This window comes from Bubalus kerabau, chromosome 4 (assembly GCF_029407905.1).
Source record: "Bubalus kerabau isolate K-KA32 ecotype Philippines breed swamp buffalo chromosome 4, PCC_UOA_SB_1v2, whole genome shotgun sequence".
NCBI lineage: Eukaryota > Metazoa > Chordata > Mammalia > Artiodactyla > Bovidae > Bubalus > Bubalus kerabau.
This window is the reverse complement of record NC_073627.1, coordinates 25,319,836-25,340,350: the sequence shown is the minus strand read 5'-3', so window position 1 is coordinate 25,340,350 and position 20,515 is coordinate 25,319,836. Positions and strand designations below refer to the sequence as shown.

General features: G+C 37.7%; 1 protein-coding gene across 2 annotated transcripts in view; it reads right to left on the bottom strand.

Moving 5' to 3' along the window:
• NPEPPS (aminopeptidase puromycin sensitive) overlaps positions 1-20,187 on the bottom strand; it is a 111,201-nt gene extending 91,014 nt beyond the window's left edge. Inside the window, exons 1-2 of one of the 2 annotated variants that reach the window (XM_055576049.1) lie at positions 19,789-20,187; positions 11,964-12,048 (exon numbers count right to left, since the gene is read on the bottom strand). In XM_055576049.1, coding sequence (XP_055432024.1) covers positions 11,964-12,048; positions 19,789-20,046 — 343 coding nt within the window. In that variant the 5' untranslated portion in view covers positions 20,047-20,187. Of the gene's footprint in view, positions 1-9,623; positions 9,757-11,963; positions 12,049-19,788 lie in introns of those variants that run through there. The other variant, XM_055576050.1, reaches the window with a different exon arrangement.
• Between the last annotated feature and the right edge of the window lie 328 nt (positions 20,188-20,515).

Sequence of the window (20,515 nt, the reverse complement as noted above, 5' to 3'; positions counted from 1 at the left end):
CAGATGAAGGGGACATGGGTTCAATCCCTGGTCCGGGAAGATTTCACATGCTGTAGAGCAACTAGGCCACAACTTCTGAAACCTGCACACTCTAGGGTCTGCGAGCCACAACTAATGAGCCCCTGTGCTGCAACTACTGAAGCCCATGAGCCTAGAGGTTGTGCTCTGCAACAAGAGAAGCCACCACAATGAGAGACCCGTGCATCGCAGCTAGAGAGTAGTCCCTGATCTCTGCAACCAGATAAAGCTACACATAGCAACAAAGACCTAGTGCAGCCATAAATAAATAAATAAATAATTTTTTTTTTTTAAAAGGCAAGCCACAGACTGGGAGAGTATGCAAAACATATATCCACCAAAGACTTAAACCTGGAATATATGAAAACTCTTAAAATTCACTTAGAAGATAAACAACTTCCTCCAGTTGGCAAAAGGTATGAACAGATATTTCATCAAGGGAAGATAATACAAATGGCAAATAAGGACTTTACATCAATAGCCATTAGGGAAATATAAATTAAAACCACAATAAGACACTACTACACAACCACTGGAATAGCTAAAATTGAAAAGATGGAATATAACAAATGTTAGTAAGGATATGGAGCAACTGGAACTCTCACACAGTTGATGGGAATATAAAATGGTACAGAGATTTTAGAAAACGGGCAGTTTCTTTTAAAACTCTCCATTTACCATATGATGCAGCCATTTTATTTACAGGTATTTACCCAAGAGCAATGAAAGCGTACATCCACAAACGGCACAGATTGCTTTTACATCTTAAAAACAACAACCTTTTATGTTGGAAATAAAATCACCAAGAGGATTTCTGATATCTGGTCACACATGTAAACATCTTAGAAGCTGACATCCCATCCTAAGACCACAAGTAAAAAGCTGGAGAAACTGGAGATCACCAATTCTCCTCAGATCCACCAGAGAAGTGAGGACAAATAGTAAACCACTGCTGAAAAATTGGAGACAGGCAGAAAATCACAACTTATCAGTGCAGAAACCCAAAAGAAGAAATCACCTCTGGCAACCAGTGCTGGGGTAGGAAAACCTGAACTGTAACTAACTGATGAAGGGCTGGAGGCTCAGTGTGAAAAAGTTAGAGAGTTTAAAATTCCAGGAAGACCTCGTCATAGGGGGACCTTCACGCTTTTGTGAGTCTTACCTCTAGGAGCTATACAAGGTCCTAAAAGTGAATATCAGGAAAAATCCCCTCAAGCTTTTGGCAAGGGGAGGGGAAAAGAAACCATTCTGAAATATGCTGGCATACTCTGGTTCTTCTTAACAAAACCTGCTCTCAGGAGAAACTGTTTTATCCAGAACTTAACCTGCTAGGGTTTTATCAGAGCCTAACCTAAGGGAAATGTCTAACTCCAGCCCTTCCAGTCATCCTGTCCCACCTAAGGGGGTAAGAAAACTTGAGAAGCACCAGTGAAGCTCTGCCCGGGAGTACTAGCTCACCAAAAGAGTAAGATTTAATCACAGGACTAAAGAATGTTTCTTCTCTGCTCTTACCTCATCACTGCATTATTAAAGGTCTATTTATCACAGTTCCTTTTACCCAGGACATCATGTCCACCTTTCAACAAAAAATTGCAAGGGATACTAAAAGGCAGAAAACACTATTTAAAGAGACTGAACAAGAATCAAAACCAGAATCAGATATGGGAGGATATGGCACAAATGTTAGAATTATCAGATCAGTAACCTTTCTAAAAACTGAAGCTCCAACACTTTGAGTACCCGATGCAAAGAGCCAACTAACTGAAAAAGACCCTGACGCTGGGAAAGATTGAGTGCAGGAGGAGAAGAGGGCGACAAAGGATGAGATGGTTGGAAGACATCACCAACTCAATGGACATGAATTTGAACAAACTCTGGGAGAGAGTAAAGGACAGGGAAGGCTGTTATGCTGCAGTCCAGGGGGTTGCAAAGAGTCGAACACAACTTAGCAACTGAACAACAACAACAATAACATCTAATGATGGATAACACAAGCAGGGAGATGGAAGTTCTAAAAGAAATAGAAATGCTAGAGATCAAAAACACTAACAGAAATAATGTTGGTGGGCTCACAATTAGACACAGCTGAGAAAGGAATCTCTGAGCTTGAGGATATGACACTAGAAACTTCCAAAACTGAGAAGACAAAAAATAAGAAAAAAGCAAAAACAAAACAGAAGAAAATATCCAAGAACTGTGAGAAAAGTACAAAAGGCATTGCTGCTGCTGCTACTAAGTCGCTTCAGTCGTGTCCGACTCTGTGTGACCCCAAAGACAGCAGCCAACCAGGCTCCCCCGTCCCTGGGATTCTCCAGGCAAGAACACTGGAGTGGGTTGCCATTTCCTTCTCCAATGCATGAAACTGAAAAGTGAAAGTGAAGTTGCTCAGTCGTGTCGGACTCTTCATGATCCCATGGGCCACAGCCTACCAGGCTCCTCCATCCATGGGATTTTCTAGGCAAGAGTACTGGAGTTGGGTGCCATTGACAAAAGGCATTAAGTACATACAAAAGGAATACCAGAAAGACAAGAAGAAGAAACAGAAGCAGGGGCTTCCCTGATGGTCCAATGGTTAAGAATCTACCTTCCAATGCAGGAGACATGGGTTTGAGCCCTGGTTGGAAAAGGGGCAACTAAGCTCGAGCACCACAACAAAGAGCCCTCATGCTGTAAGGAAAGATCCTGTGTGCTACAACTAAGACCTGATGCAGCCAAATAAGTAAGTATTTTTTAAAAAAGAAAGAAACAGTATTTACAGCAATAAAGAGTAAGAATTTCTCTAAATTAATGACAGAAACCAAACCACAGATCCAGGAAACAGAAAAGACCAAGAGAATAATGGGGAGGTGGCAGGGGGTGGAAAGAAGAGGGGGAAAAAAAAACCAACTACACTTAGCCATATCAGAGTCAAAATTTAGAAAATAAAAGCTAGAGAAAAAAAAAATCTTGAAAGATGCTAGAGGGAAAAAATACCTTAAGTATAGAGAACCAAAGATAAGAATTACATTCAACTTCCCAGAAATTATACTAGCAAGAAAAGAATAGAATGAAGTCTTTAAAGTGTTGAGAGAGAAAAACTACTAACCTAAAATCCTATACCTTTCAAAATCGTCCTTCAAACTGTAGGAAAATCTTTCAATCTTTTCATGAATCTAAACTGCTCTTAAAAAAAAGTCTTTTTAAGTGAAGAGAAATAGACTTTTTCAAACAAAAATTGAGGGAATCTGTTGCCAGTACACGTACTTTCCAAGAAATGTTAAAAGTTCTTTAAAGAGAAGGAGAATTATGTAAGCCAAAAACTCAGATTTACATAAGAAAGGAAGAGCATCAAAGAATGAATAAATAAGAGTAAAATAAAAATGTTTCTCTTATTCCTAATTCATCTAAAAGATAATCGTTTGTTCAAAATACTAATAGCAGCAATGTATTTGACTATGTTGGCTTCTGTGTGGAAGCGTATGCATAAGTGAAATGAATGACATCAATGATACAAGGAATGGGAAAGAAGAATTAGGAATGTATTATTATAAGGTACTCACACTACCTGTGAAATATTATCTTTTTATTTGAAAGTGGACTAGATTAGAAGTAAATGTGTACTGCAAACTCTAAGGCAATCACTAAAAAAAATTTTTTAAGTATAATTGATATGCTAAAAAAGGAGAGAAAGTGGCATCATACAAAATGTTCAATTAAAACCATAAAAAGGCAGGACTTCTGTAGTGGTCAATGGTTAAGAATCCACTGGCCAGTGCAAGGGACATGGGCTTGATCCATTTTCTACAATCTCTTACAGAAGACAGAGGCAGAGGGAATATTTCCAAACTCATTCTATGAGACTAGTCATTACCTCACTATCAAAACCAGACAAAGACATTACAAGAATATTATAGACCAATATCTCTTAGAGACACAGATGCAAAAATTCTCAACAAAATATTAGTGAATAAAATCCAACAATGTATATGTATATGTATGGCTGTATCCTTTCACTGTTCACCTGAAACTACCATTATATTGTTAATCAGCTATACTCCAATACAAAATAAAAAGTTTAAATTTGAAAAAAAAAATTATAAAAATAATTATGTACCATGACCAAGTGGAATTTAACCTAGTATGCAAGGCTGTTTCAATGTTTTAAAATCAATTAATGTACTCCATCACAGTTAGGCTAAAGAAGAAAAACCACATAACCAAATGAATAGATGCACAAAAAACATTTGACAAAATACAACACTCTTTCATAATAAAAACACTCAACAAACTAGAAATGAAGATGAACATCTTTAACTTGATAAGAAATATCTACAAACACCATACAGCTAACATACTTAATGAGAAACTCTGAGTTTTCCAGCTAAGATGAAGAACGAGCAAGGATGGGTCCTCTTACCTCTGCTTTTCAAAATCATACTGGAAGTTCTAGCTAATACAATTAAGACAAGAAAAGGAAAAAGTATACATACTGGAAAGGTAGAAATAAAATTATCTTTGTTCACAAATGATATGGTCATGTAGAAAATTCAAAGGAATCAACAAAAAACACTTGCAACTAATAAGCCATTAAAGCAAGGACACAGGATACAAGGTTAACACACTAAAGTCAACTGCTTTCCCATATACCAGCAATGAATAAGTAGTATCTGAAATTTAAAAAAAAGTATCATTTACATTATCACCCCACAAAATGAAATACTTAGGTATAAATCTAACAAACTATGTATAAGATTCATACAAAGAAAACTACAAAACTCTGATGAAAGACACTAAAGGAGTAAAAGAAGAAAAAGATATTCCATGTTCATGGATAAGATGACCCAATATTGTCAAGCTATCTGTTCTTCCCAACCTGAACTACAGACTCAATACCAATTCCAATCAAAAGCCTAGAAAGTTATTTTGTGGATATTTTTAAATTGACTCTAGAGTTTATATGGAGAAGCAAACAATCCAGAATGTCCAACTCAATACAGAAGGAGAAGAACAAAGTCAGAGGACTGACACTACCCAACTTTATTCAAGACTTAAAAATAATAAAGATGATGTGGCATTGGAGAAATAAGAGAAAAACAGATAAATGAAAAAGAACAGACAGCCTAGAAACAGACCCACATAAATACAGTCAACTGATCTTGAAAAAGGAGCAAAAGTAATACAATGGATGTATCTTTTCAACATATGGTGCTGGAAACTGAACACCCAAATGCAAAAATAATAATAATCCAGGCAGACCTTACCTGTTTTACAAAAATTAACTCAAAATAGATTACAGTCCAAAGAAAACTCTTAAAGAGATGGGAATACCAGACCACCTTACCTACCTCCTGAGAAACCTGTATGCAGGTCAAGAAGCAACAGCTAGAACCGGAAATGGAACAACAGACTGGTTCCAAATTGGGAAAGGAGTACATCAAGGCTGTGTATTGTCACCCTGCTTATTTAACTTATATGCAGAGTTCATAATGCGAAATGCCGGGCTGGATGAAGCACAAGCTGGAATCAAGATTGCTGGGAGAAATATCAGTAACCTCAGATATGCAGATGACACCACCCTTATGGCAGAAAGCAAAGAGGAACTAAAGAGTTTCTTGATGAAGGTGAAAGAGGAGAGTGAAAAAAGCTGGCTTAAAACTCAACACTCAAAAAACTAAGATCATCGCATCCGGTCCCATCACTACATGGCAAATAGAAGGGGCAACAATGGAAAAAGTGACAGACTTTATTTTCTTGGGCTTCAAAATCATTGCAGATGATGACTGCAGCCATAAAATTAAAAGATGCTTGCTCCTTGGAAGAAAAGATATGACAAACCTAGACGGTGTATTAAAAAGCAGAGATATTACTTTGCTGACAAAATCCGTCTAGTCAAAGCTATGGTTTTTCCAGTAGTTATGTATGGATGTGAGTGTGGGACCATAAAGAAGGCTGAACACTGAAGAATCGATGTTTTTGAACTGTGGTGTAATCCTAAAGGAAATCAGTTCTGAATATTCATTAGAAGGACTGATGCTGAAGCTGAAGTTCCAATACTTTGGCCACTTGATGAGAAAAGCTGACTCATTAGAAAAGTCCCTGATACTGGGAAAGACTGAAGGCAGAAGGAGAAAGGAATGACAGATGACGAGATGGTTGGATGGCATCACTGACTCAATGGACATGAGTTTGAGCAAGCTCCAGATGGTGAAGGACAGCGAAGCCTGGCGTGCTGCAGTCCATGGAGTAGCAAAGAGTTGTACATAACTGAGGGACTGATCAATGACCAAAGTGTAAAATACAAAGCTATAAAATTCTTAGAAGATAACATACAAGAAAATTTAATTGACCTTGGGTACGGTGAAGACTTTTCACATACAACACCACCAAAGACACAATCCATGAAAGAAGTAAAAAACCTGGACTTCATTAAAATTAAAAGCTTCAGGAACTTTCCTGGTGGTCCAGTGGTTAAGAATCTCCCTTCCAATGTAGGGGACATGGGTCTGATCCTGAGTCCAGGAACTAAGATCCCATATGCTGCAGGGAAACTAAGCCTGTGCACCACAACTACAGAGCCTGCACTCTAGAGCCTGTGCACCACAAACCAACTAGAGATGCCTGCATGCTGCAACAAAGAACGTGTGCACCACAAATAAGACCCTATGGAGCCAAATAAATGTATAAACAATCCTTAAAACTCAACAATAAGAAAAAGAACAATCCAGCTAATATTGTTCTATTGTTCTTTTTCCAACTAATATTGTGCCAGGCTTTCCAGGTGGCTCAGTAGTAAAGAATCCGCCTGCCAATGCAGGAGACGGAAGAGACACAGAATTCGATCCCTGGGTTGGAAAGATCGCCTGGAAAAGGAAATGGCAACCCACTCCAGTGTTCTTGCCTGGAAAATTCCATGGACAGAGGAGCCTGGCAGGCTATAGTCCATGGGGTTGCAAAGAGTCGGACAAGACTGAGCACGCATGAATGCAACTAATGTTGTGCAAAAGACCTGAACATACCCACCAAAGAAGATATTTTGATGGCAAGAAATCATTACGGTCCTGTAAATTAAAATAATGCCACACCACTACACATCTATAGAATAGCTAAAATCCAAAACACAACAACAAATGCTGGGGAGTATGAGGAGCAACAGGAACTCTAATTTATTGCTGGTTGGAATCCAAAATGATAAAGAGTCCTTTGGAGGACATTTTGGCAATTTCTGACAAAACTAAACACACTCTTATCATAGGATCCAGCAATCATGCTCCTTTGTATCTAGTGAAAGGAGTTCAAATCTTATGTCCTCTACAGAACCTTTATTCATAACTGTCAAAACTTGGAAGCAACCAAGACGACCTTCAGCAGGTGAATGGATAAATAAACTTATGTACAGACAAGGGAACAGTACTCGGAGATAAAAAGAAAGGCGCTACCAAACAATGAGAAGACATGGAAAAATGCTTATTACTACATGAAAAAAGCAAATCTGAAAAGGCAACATACTGTGTGACTCCAACTAATGACAAACTGGCAAAGACAAAACTATGGCAAAAAGATTAGTGGTTGCCAGGGAGCAAGATGAGTAAATAGGCAGAGCACAGGAAGATTTTTAGAGTAGTGAAAAGATTCTGTACAATACTATAATGGCAGTGGCAGATACACGTCATTACATATTTGTCAAAACCCATGGAATGTGTAACAGCAAGAGTGAACTCTAAACTATGGACTTTAGGTGAGAATGACATTAATGTAGGCTCATTTACTGTAACAAATTTACCACTCTGGTTTGGGATGTTGATAGTGGGAGAGGCTGTACGTATGGGTACAAGAGAAATCTCTATACTTCCTCATCAATTTTGCACTAAATTTAAAACTCTAAAAACTAAAGCTTTTTAATTTAAAAAAATAAAATAAACATTTAATTCTGAAAACAAGCTGCCCTGATAGTTACCAGAGAACCAGGAAAATATTTGGTTCCTTAATGTAGCCTGGACACTATGGCAAGCTTATGCAATAATTTATCTATTCTTCAGAAGAGTAACAGCACATAATAGACTTTATGTTCAAAATTTCCAAAACCTGGGAGCTCCCTGGCTATCCAGTGGCTAGGGTTTGGCACTTTCACTGCCTCGAGCCCAGGTTCAATCCTGGTTTGGAAAATAAGATCCCATAAGTAGAGTGGTGCAGTCCAGAAAAAACAATAGCAAATAAACAAGTGGTGGTGGTTTAGTCGCTAAGTCAGGTCCGACTCTTGTGACCCCATGGACAGTCTCCTCTGCCCATGGGATTCTCCAGGCAAGAATACTGGAGTAGGTTGTCATTTCCTTCTCCAGGGGATGTTCCCAACCCAGGAATTGAACCCAGGCCTCCTGCATTGCAGGCAGATTCTTAACCAACTGAGCTATAATGGAAGTCCCCAAATAAACATAAGACAAAATAAAAACAAGTTCTCAAAAATAATGCTGTTTTAGTGTTCAAAAACTCTAAAAGCTACCTAAAAAAAGATGTTATGCTATATTTTGAATTTTTAAAAAATACATACCATGGAACTCATATTGCAAACTAAAACTATTTGCTTAACATATTTAATAGTAATGGCATATTATACATAATTTATATCAGTTTCAATTAAGAACCAAGAAGAATCTAACAAGGGATTTTCCTCTTTTTAATGATACATCTATGCTCAAGTCTTATCTTCATGTCCAAGTGATAAAGAATATGCATAACACACCACAGTTCCCTGAAATCCCTCTTCAGAGGTTGCGAAATCAACAGCATTCTGACCCACAAAAATGTTCTGTTTGGCCAGAAAAGCTGTTTAAAATGTTAATATATTTATGTGAGATATAGACTCTTCGGTTCAGCCTCTGCCCCAATTTCTTATCTTCCTACATCCAGCCCAATTCATTCAAGTTTGTCGAATGAATTAGTTTTAGGCCCTACCCTATATTGTTATTAGTATAACTAAAGTTATATTCAGATTTCTTTAAAAATTTTCATATGAATAGTGGTATCATATTTTAGTACATTTATACTGGAAAAGGATACCTTCCCTTCTTTCACTCTTCCCGATTTGAGAGCTAGCACTTAATTAGTCACATATGTATTTTCAGAACAATGCCATAAACAATTCTATCACAAAGAGAAAGTGGTATATTAATGTTTTTACTAATCCACACATAATTGTAGGGAAGAATAAAGGTTACTAATAGTTGTATAAAAGCTTATTATCAAATGCAAGGAACCTTCTTGTTTTTGAATAGTTTTACTCAAAATTAATATTTGGCAATATTTCTGTTTTATCCTTTCATGAAATACACATGCACATATGCGTCATACTGAAATACACAATTCTACTTCAAGAATAAATGTGTTAAAATTTACATGCTTTATATGGTTAAACCAAAGCAATGCTGGTGGATCTGAAACTATATAATAGAACTTTGCGTGATATATTATGTAACCAATAGAAAAGCTTTTTCTTACATAGCTAATTCTACAAACACATACCTGACAGAGTATACTAAGGGAAAAGTTGGTACAAAACTTTCAAGTGATCATTCTCTATGTGATTATGCCCAAGCCATCAACTATTAATGATAAATTAAAAGACTATTTACCTGTCAGGACCTGAGTTCAGGCACTCAAAAGTTTCGTATTTCTCTTGCAGAAGCTGATGACAATACTAATCCCTGCACTGTGTAGGGAGGTGCATTCCTTGCACTGGCTTAAGTGCTAATGATTTCACCAACCCTTGAAGTGCAGAACAGTAAAAAAACAGTTTTCAGCCGTTTTTCTTACTGATTTCTCATTTTAAAAATTACAAAGTAAGATTTCAAATAGGTTTTAAAATAAATTATTTCTGTTTAAAAGGCAGTGCCTTAGTTTAAAAAGACATGCCAGTAGATCTATCTGGATTACTGCACATATCACAAGATGGCCTTTTTCATCAATTAAAAATTTATACACAGAAGCAACAATTTCATGCCTTCAAATAATTTTCTGATTTTACCTTAAAGCACCAAGATTTTGGCTACAGATACGTAAAGCAGTCTTCCAGAAGGCAATCATAAATATTAATAGGTACTGGATAATTTTAGCTGGGTTAAAAAATCCTATCTCTCCTATTGACTCATTTATTACCCTGCCACCAGCTTACAGCCCTGGAAGAAGCTGACAGTCAAGTTCACAACTACTAGTTTCTAAAGAAACAGTGCTACAGTCTCCCAATAAGATAAAGATCAAGAAATGCTTCCATATCTAAGGGCAAAATTAAGCTTTGTATATATCTGGAAGGCCAAATCTGTTTCTGTCTCCTTAAAGTATCAAATTAATTTAACTTCCTATTCTGTTATACTCTAAAATTAAGTGGGTTTACACATGACTCCAGGTTTTTCCTACTGCTATAGGATGAGTTGAGAAATGTACCTTAGCTAGTTCTGAAGAAAATATTTTACGTATCTAAAAACATTTAATGTTTTATATGAATCTCTCTCCAAATCCTATTGCCTATCAATTTTCATTAAGAATACTAACACTGCTTCCTTAAGATTCAGATCTTTATGCACTTGGCACATTCAGTTACACATATTCAAACATTTAAATTCTCTGAATTCTTTTCCTGCCACTTTAGTAGAGGAGGATAAAAACAAACCTGAGCTGTAACTAGGCCAACTGGAGGATACACATTTATGTTGCTAGTTCTATCTAGCTAAACTTAACAACATTTTGAAACCCTATATTGAATTTAAACGCTCTCTACCTACAACAAAGAAAGCTTGCCTTGATATGCTTACCTAAGGTGCTTCCATTTTTCCTCCGTTAAAGAAATTAAATAATCTCTTTCATTTACCAAAGATTTTTTTTTTAAGTTGGCACTCAATCAAAGTCCATTTGAAGGATCTGTTCCTCTAACTTAAAATGGCAGCAGTTGACCTCATTTACAATCAACTAAACTTAAGTACTTCTTGGCAATAATATGTTCAACTGATACATATCTTATCTTTCTATGGACAAGATAATTTAAGAAAAATTGAGGAGACACATATAGCCAGGCCTTAAAATGTTACTTGTATGCTTATTTTCAGTATACTATGAAAAAGGGAAATAGCAATACAGAATGTAAATCAAAAGGTCAAATTTCTAAGAATGTATAACAAAAGAGAAGATTTTCTAAGAGGCAAAGTCTCAGTAGCAAAGACTAACCAATAAGCCATTTTAACAGGGAATGTCAAGTCAAAAGTAAAGAGCAATCCAGATCCAAAACTGATATACTTGTGAGTTCATGCCAAACTTGGTAACTTTTTCAAAAGCAGTTTATGTGGAATAAGAATTCAGGCAGAAATGGATTATTCAGTTTAATTCTTATTGTAATTACAAGATCTAAAATATTTCTTTGTTAAAGATGCTGAGTTCCCACACATTCTATGCTATGTTTCTTTTCAACATTTTCTTCCTCTATAACTAACTCCATCATTTAGTTTCTAACCTTCACATTAGATCTCATAAAGCAAATATTTTCTCCCAATTATGAGTAACACTATCTCAATTTTAATCTATTGTTTAAGAGAATTAAAAAAAACACTTTAAGAAACTCACGTATAAACTAGTCTGCTTGAGAAACTTTTCATGTTCAAAGTATTTAATTTTTCAAAATAACTCTTCAGATCTATGTGAATGGTATTATATTTATTTTACACTCGTGAAAATGTGATCTGCCTAGGGTCACAAAATAACTTAATGTTTGAAGTAGAAATAAAATTGTGACATTTTCTTTATTTCATATTATTCAAATATCTCCTATGACCATCTAAAGAATTTTCCTATTTTGAAGGTAACAAACATTGATATCTTAATCTGAAGTGTATGTATTAAACACACACACACACCAAAGCACACACAAAAGTACATATTATACACAAACATGGAGACAGCAAACTAAAAGGGAAAACAGCGCTTACCTTCATCTCCTTCTGGTACATATGAAGCTGTAATAATGTCAATATCAGCACAATTCATCACAATCTGATTGGTTGCCTGCCTCACCTAAGATGGCAAAAAAAAAAAAAGTCAGCAGTGTCAGAAATAGCCTAGATTATTAATATGTACATCTTCATCTTGGCCTAATATATGTTATAGGCAATTTTTTAAAAAATCCAGACATGACTAAAACCTAAACTAAGTACTGATGCAACAATGGTAGAAATAAATGACTAGTTCTAAATATCCAAAGCAATTCACATTTTTGTGGTAATATTCAAAGCAATAATAAATACTTAGGTATTTCACAGAATTCAAGTATCTGACCAACGAGCTAAATAAAAGCCTTTTTTCCCCCCACTTAAACCTTGATTTAAAACAACTTAAATTTTTTAATTTCAAACAAATTTTAATTAGGAAACCTTTCTTACATGTTGCAAATAATTATGTATCTCAACCTGCATATCATACCCATCATGAGTGTATGCTCTTTTTGTAAAAATAGAGGAAGAAATCTGGTATCGTAAACTATGTCAAAACTTCATAAAACACTCTCAATTTTTTCTTTTCCCAAAGAAACATCTTGAATGTAACAGACACTAATGACTCACCACCAAGATTAAATAAACTTTTACGGCTTTGTCTTATTTGACTTAGATCCGAAAAAGTAAAATATAGGTACAAAGAATGCCCCTTCCTCTCTTCCTCATTCCTTAGAGATAACCACTATCCTAAGCTAATGTATATCTTTCTCATATATGTTTAGTAATTTTGTTACATATATAAAGAACAGCAATGTTTTTAATCTTATACAAATGATATCAAAGTGTGTATAACCTTTGCACTGTATTCCACTGTTGTTTAAACGAGAATTTTTCTAATCGCTAGTAACATTAGTTATCTCTTTTGTTTCTTCTCTTTCTCTCTCTCTCCCCAACTTCTACAACCACCCCCCCACCTCCCTTCTTCCCTCCCTCCCTCTCTCATTTTCTTTCTTTTTTGGCCCTTAAGTTTTCCTCTGCAACTTATTCATAACCCCTGCTCATTTTCCAATTTGGTTGTAACCTTGTTTTTATATAATTGTTGCATTAAACAAAACTTCAAATTCATTTTCAGACATTTGAACAGTCTAAATCTAAAATAACAAAAACACAGATGTTCTAAATCACAAAGAAATGCCCACAGAGGCCAATGAAACAGGTGAGTACAGTAGGCCAGGTGAAGGCTATGCATAAAGGAAAGCTATGTGCAAAGGAAGGAGGAAGTATACATTTCCTGGAGCAAACCTATTATTGGTAAATACGGAAAAAAAAAAAAAAAAAAAAACCAATGTTGCCAGATCTTTCAATTTTAAAAAGCCACAAATACAAATTTTACGTGCAATCTCCCAATTTTTAACTAATGACAATTAATTCAGATTTTTTAAAAACACTGTGTAGATCAAACAAAACCAACTGTAGTCAACAGTGCCTTGAGGTCACTGAACAGACCACAACACTAAGTAAAGAAACAGAGTAATATAAAATCTGTATGAAAAACCTACCTAAGAGTAATTATTTTATTAGGAACCAATACATACATATGATTAATATTAAATTAAAATTACCTGGCCTAAATTATAGACAGTATGTTATTAAACTTATAACAGATTGTCAAAATCTCTTAACATATAAAGAGAAACTATTTTGGCTTATAAAAAACAAAATCCTCTCTTAAATCTTCCTGTTTCTAAACAAAAATACCATTCAGTGAACAGTTTTTTAATTTTGTAAGTGGTAATATTCCTTTCTTCACACTGTTTATTTTGCCAGAACACATCTAAACAACACTAAAACTTTTAATCCCAACTGACTGTTTATAGCACTACATTTAAACAAAAAGAAAAAAACAACCTTGCCTTTTCACAAACTGACTTTAAAAATTTTTTTCAGAAACACAGGAATAAAGCATTTTCTAGCATATGCACCAAAGGGTAAAATGAATAAAAAACTTTCCAGGGTTTGAAGTTAGCATAGAGAATAACAACAGTGGTTTAGTTACATGTCTTAATCTTTACCTAGGCAACTTTTATTTTCATCCATCAACATCTACAATGAATTTAATGGTAGCCAAGCAATTAATCTACCATGTCAAGATACCTGTACTACACTACATATGCCAAATGACATTTATCTCACTACTATTGTACCGAATTGAGGAAAAGTGTTTGTACTTTGGAAAGGCCCAGGACACAACATCCAGTTATAAGTACATTCCAATTCCTCCTGCGTTTAGAGAAAACCCACCAGTTTGTAGAAAGGACAGGGAAGCCTGGTGTGCAGCAGTCCGTGGGGTCACAAAGAGTCAGCCACGACTGAGCAACTGAACAACAAACACCACGACCAGTTTATACTAATGAATTAAGCTGCTTGTTGAACAGCAACTAATTTTTTTTCCAGAGTACTGCCATTTCTGGAAGGCAATACTCAAATTTCAAAAATCAGACAGTATATTCTGTCTCATATTAGAAATGCACTTTATAAACAACAGGATAATCCATAGAAAGTGTTTCTTTTACCACTTAGTGCCTCACACACAGTAATCTTTTAATAGATGTTATTATTCGGACACATGCACAGAGAACAAGACTAAATGTGCTCTACTCATAAAGATATTAATCTGAAAATCATCTAACAGCATTCACCTAATGGTTTAGAAAGCACTTAATCAAAAGGATAGCAAACTTAAGAATAATGTGCTGTATTATAAAGCACATATATATTATATTGGATATCAGCATACTCTTATGTACCATCCAAGGAATGTAATTTAAAACATCCAGGACTTAAGAATGCACTCAACTATCACACTGATCTTTTTGATGCTTTACCAACAAGAGCTCTAACCTGATGATTCAGTGATTTCTCACAGGTTAACATCATCATGTTACTGAATACTGCTTGTATGTTCCACTATCAAAAATACAGGTAATAATGTAAGTCAACTATACTTCAATTAAAAAAAAAAAAAAACTAGTAATAAATCAAAAGAATTTCAGCATTAAGATCTTCACTTTCCAAGCTTAAAATAGAAGCAGAATGTTAAAGGTGGGCATATAAATTGTATTGATAACAAACTTACTTTCAACCTTTCCATCTGGTGCTCTGAATAAATGGGTTATTAGTGTATTCTTTCTTAAATTCAAACTACGGCTAGTTAAGTCTTCTTGGGGTCCCATACAGACTGTACTTCAACTAAAGCAAACCACCCTAAGTAACGTTTCTACTGAAGAGACAACTCGACCACTGGTAACAATTTTGCAATGGAAGTTTCCTAAGAGCGAGAAAGGGAGCAATCTGAGACAATTTTTTTCCTGAATGAGTCTTTACCACAGTCACTCAGGAACACACCTTACATGTACTATTAAGACTCAAAAGGGTTTTTTCCTGATTGCTAAAACCCTGAGATTTTAGTAAAAGGAAACTTCCAGTCTGACAATTCCAAAAACCAGTCAGTCTGAAGCTTGACAAGTTTCACTTTGCCTAACAAGCAATTTCATCATTAAAATTTTGTAATAATCATTGCCTTTGTGGAACAATGCTATAATTTCTAAAGACAATAAGGAGCAAATAATTAGTAAACACAAATTGAGCCAAGTTTTCTAACAAAAGAGCCACTAAAAACAGCAAGCTGCAGAAAGTCAAATATAACAAGTAAACATACAGAACATTACTATTTATTGTTTATATACCATAAAACTTTAAAATCATACATAGAAGTAACACCTACCAAAAAAGAGAATTTACCGCTCAGGGTGAGGGTGGGAAGAGATGGAAATGGACTTTAGTGGCATCTGTGACGTTTTATTTTCCAAAAAACATCTAAAGTCTAAAACAAAGGGGACAAAGCACTAACATCTGCTAAATCTAAGCGGTAGGTTACTTCTCTGTATTTAAAATATTTCTGAATTTAAAATAAAATATTAAAATGATTGCAAATGGCCAAATAAACTGAGAACTACATACTTGTATGGTGTTCAAAATGGAATCTCCAAGATCTAGAGAACTAATCTCAACAACAAAACAGCTATCTGAAGGCTCAGTCCTTTGACACTGACTCACATACAGATTACAGTAAGATTTACTTTACAGTAAGAACAGTCTCATTTATGTAGCAAAGTTCAGAGACGTCTCACTGATAATTTACTATTCAAGACCACATTTATGTAGGCTGCATTGTACAATATCAATTATCAAGAACCAGGAAGTTAAAAAAAAAAAATAAAGCCTTTATGGAAACCAGAAGCAATGACACAAAGTCCATACAATAAAGCTCATACCTTTCACTCAGAAGAGAATCCATCAAACACATTTAGAAAAAAATTTTAAGCTCAAACAAGCTTGTTTATTTGGTTACTTAGAGCTATTCAGATCAAGTTTAGTAAAACAGAACAGGGAAGAAATTGCACAATAGGGAGCAACAACAAACAGAAGCAAGTAATAACCTGAGAATAAGAAAAACAAGACAACTTTAAAGAACAAATATGAAACTAATAAATTATAGTACATAGTTCTGGGTAATCTATGGTTATAAGTATCAGTGACATATTGAGAATGCTTTTCAGTATTTAGAAAACCTAGAATATGAGGAATCACAGAGTTTAAAAAGGTAAATATTTCCATAGAATCAGTAAATATTTTTTAAAGTCTGAGTGTCTCAAAGAGTAAGCTTCATTTATCTGGAAAACTCACCGCAGAATTCACTGCCAGTTGATACTGGATAAAACTTACCAAACAAAACTTTCTTATACTCGGGGGTTTCCTCAATGATACATTTCAAGAAACATAATAGAAATCTGAACAAATTCAATTCCTTATGACCAATCTTTCAAATTTACTTTAAGACCATGTAGTGATCTAGCATAATGCTGGACAAAATTAATTACTTTTATCTTTTTTAAAAGTAAAAAAAAAAAAGAAAAAAAAAAGAAACCCCTACCAAAATGACTGCATAGAAAATCTGCAAAATTTGGGCAGAAACTTCTGTAACACAGGGTTGACAATAACATCCATTTAGGTGCCAAGTTTCAGTCTGCCAAACAATCTACTGTATCTGTAACTCTCCTCAAAGTGCCAATTTAGTCATCTCCATCATGAATATTTTGTTGGCAGAGGCCAGGGATTGTTTAGTATATCCTGACTCCTATTTCTCTGGCACAGGTAAACTATTTCCATAACACAATTACTGTATAAAGCACTATACACTCATAACCAGGAACTGTCACCACTCACATAAACTTGTAATCTATTTTTAAATGAATTACCTACAAAGCAAGAGAGTCAGAATTTGAAATAGCTATGAAAGTCTATTCCTCTCACATATCCTAATGTAAAACGAGGGGAAAGGGAATGTCCCATTTTTCTAGGCCCATGATAACACATTTTCAAAACCTGCTGAATTAGACCACACACACTTATGTAAAAGACAACTATTTTTTAAATCAGTGCACACTGACTAATTCATCTTCTCCAGGAGTCCACACCCAGGCCTGGTTAAAAATCCACTAAATTTCTAACATGTAACCTGTACAAATACTCTGGGCTTATTACAAAATTTTGCAACTAAAGCAACCAAGCAACTTGTATACTTTGTGCAATGTAATTCCAAACTGTTAGGGGACTGACACAATATCAGTTATCAACTTGGCTTCCAGAGATATAATTGTGTCCACATTTTTAGACTTCCACAATCAGATACCACCTAATCCCATAGGTTAAACTTACTGCTCCAATCTATTTCAAAAACATCAATATATGCTAACAACTGTTAACTTTTTACTAATGTTAACTCCTCTTTACATTTTCAAAAGCGGCAATGTGTACAATTAAAAAGTCCAATCTTCCTTTAATAAAACCTGTTTTCTTCCTTGTATCAGATTAATAAGTCCCTGCTAATACCTTGTACATTACCATGTGCTCCCTCAAGGTCCCGAACCAGCCTGCCATATATTTCTCATTTCTTTCAAAAAGCCAAGTAGAAAATGGGCCAAGTAGAAAACGGATAAGCATGTCACTGCTTGCTGTTCTACCATAAAACTTAAATAAAACCTTTATTAGCAATTTTTTTCTGAAAATTTTCCCTATACCTCTCAAAATTATGAACCCATTATGGGGTATACCTCTCAAAATTATGAACCTATTAGAGTATACTTCTCAAAATTATGAATCCATTATGGGGTAAAACAACTATGGAGTTTAAAAAAAAATGATTTTTTCAATGTTAGCCTTTTGACATAATGCGAACTCATTCATTGCTAGGTCCTTCTTCCCGCAGGTCTGCCAAGTCACAAGACACACTACTGTTTACACTCCCTCCCATCTGCCCCCAGCCAATATATATCAAACATTCTATAGTCACTTGGCTCAGTCTCCCAAATAACCCTCTCAAATCCTAATTTAAACCCAGGGTGCACTCATTCTGATTCATATTCTAAATGGAAAATGTTTTAATCACCTGACTTTCACAGGGTTAAGTTTCATCTTTAGATGCAGAGCCCTCATGCTTTCCTACAAGCACCCCAAATCTGACAGTATACTTTTTAATTCTACACTTTTAGACACATTTTCAACCTGTGAGTACTCGGCTTTCAAATACAACTGCCAACTTTCAATTCATTCCAACGCTATGCTAGTCTACATTTCTTTTATTTCATTGCTACATACACCCTGTTCTTTAAGATTGAGGCCTACTGATTTTTTCCCCCTAACTGCAGTAGGAAAAGAAATGAAACAAATATATTTATCATCATTCTTTTTAAAGGTAACAAGTAAAAGATATTTAAAGCTATCGTTACAACAAGATATTTAAAGGTACTAGTAAACAGTTCCCATTTTTCATCAGGAACGTCACATAATACATCACATAACACGATATCACAAATGTCTATTGTTCCTGACCTTTGTAGGGCATCAATACTAACGATCTCCAAAATCAAACAATACTTTAGATAATCTGCGGGGGGAGGGGCGGGGGAGCATGATTCACCAAAAACTGCAATGAAGAGTAATGGAATATTTTCACCAGTGGTATACTAAAACTAATGGCTTCTTGCAGAGGAGGGTACTGCTAAGCAACCATCGCTGTAGCAATAAATCCACCTGCTTCAAAGGCTGCAAAGCTAGAAGATGGGAGGAAAAGCGGAGACGGGGGTCCTCCTTCAGCTTCTCTAGAGGTTAGGAGAGAACAAAGTCACTGCTGCACTGTCACTAGAGGGGAAGGGGGAGGGGGCGGATCATCTTAGAAACCCTGCCCCTGGGCCGGAGCAGGCGGGGAGAACTCAGTTAGGCTGCACGGGATTAACATTCCCCTTCTCACTCTCTTCCCCCTTCTAGAATCCCCTCCTCTCTTAACGCGCGGCAGCCGGAGTCCCAGATGACTGCCCCTTCCAAAGTGTCCTCCGTGGAGCGTAGGGAGAACGACGGAAAAGGCTGAGCATGGACTCCGATGACCCTTCTGGCCTCCCCAACACCCTCCAGCCTCTCCCAGACCACGACTAAGCCCAGAAGGGCCAGGGTCTGGGGGAGGCCCCACACAGGTGTGCTGGCCCCAGAGGCGCGCGGCCCGGGCCCCAGCCCAGCAGGGCAGAGCACATAGACCGGGCACCCAGCGGCCGTCCCAGAGGGGCGCGCCCATCCCCGAGCCGGCCTCCCCAGCCCCAGGTCCGCAGCGCCCAGGCCCGCCCGCCCGGTCGGGCCCCCAGCCCAACCCGCGGGCGCGGCCTAACTGCTTGCCCGGCAGCTCGCCCCCGGCGCCCGAGGGTCGCCGTACCTGGGCGGAGGCCTCCAGCTTGCCCTCGAAGGTGAAGTCCAGCAAGTCGGGCTTGAGGCAGAGGCTGTAGTTGATGGGGGAGACGTCGGCAGGCAGCCGCTCGAAGGGCCTCTTCTCCGGCATCGCGGCGAGGCCCAGGCTGTGGAGGCGGCGGCGGCGGCGAGAGGAGCGGCTGAGGAGGAGGAGGAGGGGAGGAGGCGGAGAGCCGAGGAAAAGCAGGCGGCGAGCAAGGGAGGGGGCGGCGGCTGCCAGCCACATCCACCGAGCGCCGGCGACCGCCTGAGGAGAGCGACCGGGGGAGTCTGGGGGCGGGGAAGAGACCCAGCCCGAGCGCCAGGGGCCAGGAGGGAGGCTGTGCGGGCGGGCGGGCTGGCGGGCCGGCTGCCTACAGGGAAGGGGGCGGAGGGGAGGGAAGGGGAGGAGGGCCAGCGGGGAGGGAAGGCGGTGGCGGCGGCAGCTGCGTGCGCGGCCCCGCGGGGCGGGCGCGCCTCCGCCGATGTGCGCGCACGCGCCGAGGCAGGGGAAGGAGCGGCGAGGGCGCGGCCGGCTGGGCGGGAGGATGCGGGTTAGCGAGCGAGCCTTGGAGGCGGGAGGGGGCTGCTGGCGCTGCACCTGTCCGCGCCGCCGCGGACAGCGGACTGCTCCCGGAGCCGGAAGAAGCCCGGAAGGGTTTGAGAAGCAGAGAAAAGGTGTGAGGGCTCCCTTATCACACCCGCCCGCCCCCCAC